This window comes from Arachis stenosperma, chromosome 9 (assembly GCF_014773155.1).
Source record: "Arachis stenosperma cultivar V10309 chromosome 9, arast.V10309.gnm1.PFL2, whole genome shotgun sequence".
In the NCBI taxonomy this organism is placed as follows: domain Eukaryota; kingdom Viridiplantae; phylum Streptophyta; class Magnoliopsida; order Fabales; family Fabaceae; genus Arachis; species Arachis stenosperma.
In genome coordinates this window covers 31,226,487-31,234,764 of record NC_080385.1, presented here as the reverse complement: position 1 = coordinate 31,234,764, position 8,278 = coordinate 31,226,487, and the positions used below count along the sequence as shown (strand labels likewise).

General features: G+C 38.1%; 1 protein-coding gene across 1 annotated transcript; it reads left to right on the top strand.

Moving 5' to 3' along the window:
* The first annotated feature begins 3,804 nt into the window (after nt 1-3,804).
* Nucleotides 3,805-5,132, top strand: LOC130949336 (uncharacterized). The gene is made up of 2 exons (XM_057878085.1): nt 3,805-3,981; nt 4,074-5,132. Exons 1-2 carry the CDS (start codon nt 3,805-3,807, stop codon nt 5,130-5,132), a joined length of 1,236 nt encoding a protein of 411 aa, XP_057734068.1.
* The last annotated feature ends 3,146 nt before the right edge of the window (nt 5,133-8,278 follow it).

The window sequence follows — 8,278 nt, the reverse complement described above, 5'->3', positions numbered from 1 at the left end:
AAATTATACCACTCAATGGTATTATCATATGATAATTTAAAATGTTGAGGATAAATAAAAATAAAAGATGAAATTAGATGATAATTAAATACATTCATATTATTTTCAAATTAAAAGAATATACTTATTTAAAATAATATGATTACGTTTATTTAAATTTAAAAAATTTTAATAAGAATATGTTTATTTAAAATATTAAAATTTTAAATTTTAAATAAACCTGCTTATATTAATTTTAAATTTTATTTAAAATAATACAAATATATTTATTTAAATTAAAAATTTAAAATAATAAGAGTACATTTATTTAAAAAATTTTAATTTAAAAATAATATAAGTGTATTTATTTATTAGTTAAAAATTAGCAACTGTTATTTTTTTAAATAGAATAAATATAATTAATCATATGAATACAATAGTAAAATAAATCATATGAGTACAATAATACGAATACATATAATTTTATAAATTATTAATTTAAATTATGTCTATTTAAATTTTAAATTAGAAACTAATACAAATTTTATAATTTAAAATTCTAATTATTTATAAATCGTGGGTTTTATGCACGAATTACATCCTTCATAAACCGTGGCTGCCTACCACGGTTTATGTATAGCTCTCTCCTCACGTAAACCGTGGCTGCCTACCACGGTTTACATTCAAAGTCATATCATCATAAAACTTGGCTACCAGCCACGGTTTATGTTGATTCTAAAACCGTGGTAAGCTCCCACGGTTTCTATATAAAATGAAACAAGACATAAAGGTATGCAACTTCCAATTGTTGTAATCTGGTAAAAGATTCTCCAAATTCTTTTAAATTGGTAAATTGCCCAATTTTTTAATATTTATGTGTTAGAAGAAGAAATAAAAAAATAATAAATAAATTAGACCCAAATTAATCCAAAAAGATTTAAATCAAATGTTTTGGGTATGTCTAAAACAAGGACAACTATTATGTGCTTATTAGATGTGATATATTTATATAGACTATTAGATTTGATTAAATAAAAATTAAAGGCTAATATGAAAGAAGAGCATTGATGGACTCTAATAAATACAGAATATATTAGTACATAAATAAATATTTTAAATGACAATATTATAATACACAATACTTTAAATGGTAATAGAATCTTTTATTCTTAAATAATTAAATATAAAACATATAAATACAAAAATATGAGTATTTTTTATTTAATAAAATTAAATATTATGCAAAAAAAATTTATGATATTAAAAAATTATATTAAAATAAAATTTTAACTGTATCATAAAAATATAAAATAATTAAAATTTTATTTTATATTACTTGACAAATAATTAGATTATTATATTCAAAATTTATTAATTAACTAATTTTGTTAAAGATATTATTATATAAAATAATTTTTCATCAAAATATTTTAAAAATATAATTTATTTAAAATATTATATATAATACATAAAAATATTAACTTTTTTTAATTTTTTTTAAAAAACGAAATAAAAATAATATAATTCTAAATACATACTATTACATTATATATTTACTAGTAAGACCTAAACTAATCAAACTTACATAATTAAAAATATAAAACATATAAATATAAAAAATAAATATTTTTTATTTATTAAAATTAATATTTAAAGTTTCATATATATATAATATTTAAAATTATATATTTATAATAAGATCATTTTTTATTTTTATTATTTCTAAGTATTTTTTTATTGTTTTAGTTAAATTTTTTATTCTTTAACTCGACCAAATTTATATATATATAGGTGAATTCTACCTGACCTCATCTAAAACAACATGTAAAATAGCCTCTATAACGTGACACATTTTAATTAGATGTTTAATTTCAATTTGAGTTAATTTAACTCAATGAGAGTTAACATCTTAACTAAAGTAGGACCATTTTATAATTAAATATTTTTTTAAGATAGATAATTATATAATTTTTGTAAATATTAAAAATAAATTTATATTCTTTTACTAAATCATTATTACTTAAATTCGTTCCACCATTCTATTGAAAAACACATTCTCTGTTGATTGAAGTATATTTCCTCCCTTCCATTGTTCCTTACTGTAACTCGAAGCAGGACAGAGAGTAAAGATGCAAGTATCCTTTGAATATCTAATGCAACGAATCTTGTGTACGATCCAATGATCCATAGACACTTTGATCTAATTGATATAGTCCAATTTAAATTCTAATAGACTAATGGATCATCAAATGCATATCTAATTCAAGCATCACTTTAATATATGCAATAATTATCACAACCCTAAATCATAGATTTTAATGCATCCTGATAATTAAGAATTTATATGTGATACGAAATTATGTGAACTAAAGAGCAAAAGACAACTACAAAATAGCAGCACGATCAAATACACTCTGTTCAACTAATCGCAGATCCACCTACAAATTGAAATCAACATAGAAGAGCAATCAAAGAGAGAAAGAACAAGGTTGCAGAGAGCAAAGATTCAGTTTTTAGTATTTTATCAAATTATACATTTATTCTTTTAAATAATTTTTAATTACAAAATAGCTTAATCATAGTTAACATAATAACCAATTAAAAAGTGACATGTCATAAATGATAATTTACATTTTAAAATATAAAGAATAGAGTAGAATTTACCATATATATATATATATATATGAAAAATTTGTGTACAAATATCATAATATTTCCAAAATATTTTTATTTTTTTTGTATTTATATGTTTTATATTTTTAATTACGTAAGCTTCATTAGTTTAGGTCTTACTAATATAAGTAAATATGTAATAGGGTAAAAAACCTAAATAAACCAATGGAAGAATTTTATTACCCAAATCAGCCAAAACAAAAAATTTTTCAGCAATCCACCAACGAACAAACATATATAATTCGAATCAACATGATTCGAACTGCAAATGTAAGTAATTTGAAGCAACTTGATTCGAATTACCTTTGAAAGGAATTGCATGTAATTCGAATCAAGTAGATTCGAATTATGGAGGGGTAAATCGAATTAACTCAATTTGAATTAGTAGGGAAACGAGTCTGAATGGAGTTTGAATCATGTTGATTCAAATTATGTATAAATAGTTCGAATTAGGTTGTTTCGAATTAGTGTGGTTCAGACCTGTATATATACGTGATGAACGTGAGTTGCTCTCAATATTGAGGGGTCATATGGCTGGTGAGGACAGTTTTATAGTGTTGGTTTACCACAGAGGATCGATTAAGAGGAAAACTCGGTCAGGTGTCAAGTTCACCGATAAGGATCCTCTCTGTATTATCGTGAGTTCTACAATGAGCTATGATGACCTTGCTAGGTCTGTATTGCAGAAACTTGGTCTAGAAGGTGTTAAACGTGTTAAGAAGTTTTTCTATCGCATTCCAATCACGGTGCTCCAAGATACCGTGAAGTATGATTGCTTCACAATCGGGAGTGATGAGAACCTGCAGGTCATGTTCCTCTGTCGCCGGCAATTTCTCGAAGTGCGGACACCGGAGCTGTTGGCAAAGCTGGTTGATGTGGTGTCCAGCTCGGGGGTTCGAACTGGAATACCAACACTTTAGCGACGGTTGCCGGTTCTAGCTCAAGTCCTGCCTTTGCATCTTCCGTAGTCCCTGCGTACGAGCCACCAGCCCCGTCTGTCACCTCCCCTTCGTTCGCTGTTGATCTCAACGGCAGTGTTGGTGACGAGGTTGGAACAGCGGAACTTGTAGCTACCTCTGTACACTGTGCTGCACCGGCTGGGCTGGAGATGAATTGTTTGATGATGTAGAGGACGATGATGTCGAGCCGGATATGATTGCTGATGATAGTGCCGATGATATCGGAGCCAGTGAGCCTGCCAATGCCGGTGGTGGCTCTAGCTCTGGCACACAGCAATACCCTCCACATTTTTCATCTTTGGACCTGGATACCATGAGGCAGCCGGGGGTACCTTGCGAGGTTGCAGGGGAGATGCAGAAGGGTCAGCTGGTATGACAGAGTTCCAAGTTGGTCAGTAATTTCAGGATAAGGAGGATGCCCTGTTAAGTGTGAAGACTTACAGCATCTGCCGAGGTGTACAGTACAAGGTTGTGGAGTCTGATTATCGCCGTTACGTTGGCAAGTGTTCTGAGTTCGGGAATGGGTGCACATGGTTGATTCGGCTGAGTCTCCGGCAGCGCAAGGGCATATGGGAGGTCAAACGGTACAATGGAACGCATACTTGTCTCGCCAGCTCTATCTCCAGCGATCACAGGAGTTTGGATTATCATGTGATATCGGCATTCATTATGCCAATGGTTAGAGCTGATGCATCCGTTAGCATTAAGGTGCTCCTAAATGCGACTGCCTCGCACTATGGGTTCAGGCCGACCTACAGGAGGGTCTGGATGGCGAAGCAGAAGGCTGTTGCGCTCATTTATGGTGACTGGGATGAGTCTTACAATGAGCTCCCAAGGTGGGTGTTAGGAGTGCAGGTGACGATGCCTGGTTCTATTGCAGTTCTTCGGACTAGCCCTGTTCGAGTTGGGGGACAGCTGGACGAATCTAAGGCATACTTTCACAGACTGTTCTGGACTTTTCCACCGTGTATCAAGGCATTTCGTCATTGCAAGCCGTTGGTTAGTATTGATGGGACCCATCTATATGGCAAGTATGGGGGTACTCTGCTTGTTGCGATTGCACAGGACGGGAACTCCAACATACTCCCTGTTGCATTCGCACTAGTCGAGGGTGAGAATGCTGAGTCTTGGTCATTCTTTCTCTCGCACCTCCGTCAGCACGTTACACCACAGCTGGGTCTGCTCGTTATCTCTGACAGGCATAACGGCATCAAGGCCACCCTTGAGGCTCCCGACGGGGGCTGGCTACCTCCGGCTGCATACCGAGCTTTCTGCATTCGTCACGTAGCAGCAAATTTCGCCCTCACCTTCAAGCGTAAAGAAGCAAGGAGGCTTCTCGTGAACGCTGCCTATGCTAAAACGGAGGTCGAGTTCCATTACTGGTTTGATATTCTTCGCTCTGAGGATCCGGCGTGGAACCCGTGTCCTATGACCTCTCCGGATCAGCGGCTCCTCATCCTCTATGTCATCCCCCTCCTCATCCTGGGGTGGCTGTGCAACTCTGGTAGGATGGACATGTAACAGCCGGGATGAAGAAGGCCCGACAATTGAGTGTGACCCAGCAGAAACTGCTGATGGTGGTGTACCGCCCATGGCAAAATGCTCAGTCTGAGGTACGGATGGAGGCTCATTCAGATCTACATCTAAATGTGCCTGTGACCCCGTCGTCTGACCCCCTCGACGACCAGCCTCATCCTCCTGCATGATGGCAGTGATCTCATCTAGGAAATGCTCCCCACCGTAGTCCGCATCAAGAGTATCACTGGCAAGAAAGTCTGAAAACATGGTACCCGGACTCACCCAAGGTGTACTCTCCTGAAGCGTCTGGTCGTGACCTGGGACACCGACGAAGTAATCTCTGAATGGCCCCTCTCGTATTCCAACGTCAACAGGTGCCGAAGGATCTCCCATACCAGACCCATACAAATGTCCACCAGCTCCGCCAGCATCGGGTATAACAACCCCCTGAGCAACCCCTCCTGGAACGGCATCGTCACGAGGATCACCTCCAACGTGGTGGTCTGCAGGCCCTCTCCGTCTGCCCCCACGACCTCGTCGTCTACCTCGACCCCTACCTGTCTGGTCATCATCCTTTATAGCCTGGTCCAGCCACCTCCACTCCCCGTCGCTACGTCGTGTCCCAACACGAGCTCTCCTGTCAATCCGACGCCTATCAGGTATATCATCGACTCGGTCCATGTCGGGAACTCTACCGACACCCCTCTATGTCGCCTCCACTGGAATAGGAATGTCTCTAGGATCCCCCAAGTACATCTCTGGTGACAAGAACCTCTTTCCGTGCTGACGCCACCAATCTAAGAAGTCATGTGAAGGACCCGGGTCGGCAACAACATCAAACCGAAGGACGTGGTCCGCACGTGTCTCCCAGTGAAGATGCCAGTGCTGCAGATGGTGCGAGAACCAACGATCACCCCCTCTACCGTCCTTCGACATCAAGAAGTCGATGTTCAGGGCGGGACGGGGACAAGCCTGTACGCCTCCAAACTGAGGTAACACCCTATCAACCTGGTGCCACTCAACCACCGCGAAATATATCAGCGACGTCACAGAACGCCATAAGGCCGTATGACGAGGCTCCAATACCTCCGAATGGACAACCTGGAGGACGTCGGGTGTGCTATATGACATCCATATAAACTGAAAATTTAAACACAAATACATTAGAAGAGAAATTTAGCTATAAATAAACTTACATTGACTAGGCAAATGTTTTATGCATACTTACATCCCTAGCCTGTAACATGTCGATCCTCAACCGAGTCATCTGCACCCGAGGTCCCTTCTCGCTAACGCCAGGATTGTAACCTGACCACCTGCAAAGGTCGTTATGATACGAAGTCAGAAATTAAGGTGATGAACTAGTATAAAATTTCAGGCGAGAACTTAAATTCATAGAATAAGTAAACATAATATAATGACATAGTCGTACCTGGATATCAGGGGCCAGCTAAACGTATCATACCCATCGGGCCGAAATCTAGGAAACAGCCAAAAAATCCAAGACTGAAGTAACTGTAATGGCCCAGCTAATTTCACGACATGTCTGTTGGCCACTCGGCACATACATCGGTACAACCATGCAAGCGCAGCCGACCCCCAACTGTAGCCACCCATCTCCTCAAGCCTAGCCACGTACGGTAGCCATCTGATGTGAATATGATTGCCTGACTTGTCGGCAAACAGCTGCGTGCCCAACAATATCATGATATAGGCACGGACAAAGCGCCTAACTGTCGCCTCATCGGCCCCTTCGGGGCACTCTCCAAAGGTCTCCTGGAACCAGCTGCAGTTCACAACGAACTTTTGAATTTGGCTCGGGGGAGGTAACACATCGAGTAACTCCTGGAACCACTGCCAAGCTGGCCGGCCACCCTGTATATATACGTGGAAATCCGTAAGGCAACCGCTGACGTAATGTCCGTCCACTGGCAAACCCAACTGGTAGGCCACGTCCTGAAGTGTGATGGTACACTCCCCGAAAGGCATGTGGAAAGTGTGTGTCTCTGGACGCCACCTTTCGACGAATGCACTCACAAGCAGCTCGTCTAGTCGGAACCATCTGTCGTTCAGTCTCGCAAGATGGTATAATCCAGCCATCTGCAAGTATGGAACGTACCGCTCATCGAGCCGCATTCCCTACTGGCGCCGCATACTCGATATGCAATGCCGGGGCTGTGTAATACACGGACCACATGATTAGAACAGATTCAAAAACCGGTTACAAATACAAACCAGGACATAAACAGCTAATAAACCGCTAACATAAACCATCAACAAAATCGCATGCAAAACCTCTTATATAAACCACTAGCAAAACCACTATAATAAAGCACTAGCAATACCACTTCAATAAACCATTAACGTAAACTAACAACAAAAACCACTAAACAAAACCATCAACAAAACCGCATAGAATCCCACGATACAAAACCGCATGCAATACCACTTATATAAACCACTAGCAATACCACTTTAATAAACCATTAACATATACTAACAACAAAAACCACTAAACAAAACCATCAACAAAACCGAATAGAACCCCACGATACAAAACCGCATGCAATACCACTTATATAAACCACTAACAATACCACTTCAATAAACCATTAACATATACTAACAACAAAAACCAATAAACAAAACCATCAACAAAACCACATAGAAAACCACTATACAAAACCGCATGCAATACCACTTATATAAACCACTTGCAATACAACTTCAATAAACCATTAACATATTCTAACAACAAAAACCACTAAACATATACCACTAACAAAAACCACTAACCTCGTCGTTGATCACCCCGGCGATATGAGCGACTCCATCCAAACAATACAGCCTTCTCGGATCGTCCCCCATCTCGTCAATATGCCTCTCGAGTTCTTGCCCGAACAGATTCTGGGTCGTTTTATCTGGGATTTGGTGGGGTATGATGAACGAAAACTGATTCGAATGAGCTTGGTTCGAACTCCTTATATAGGCAACTCACTAGTAATTCGAATCAACTTAATTCGAATTACCTCATGTCAACAATATTGAATAATTCAAATCAACTTGATTCGAACTCCCTAAACTCACGTTACCCTAGTAATTCGAATCAATATGATTCGAAATCCCTAATCTCAGGTTGCCCTAGTAAT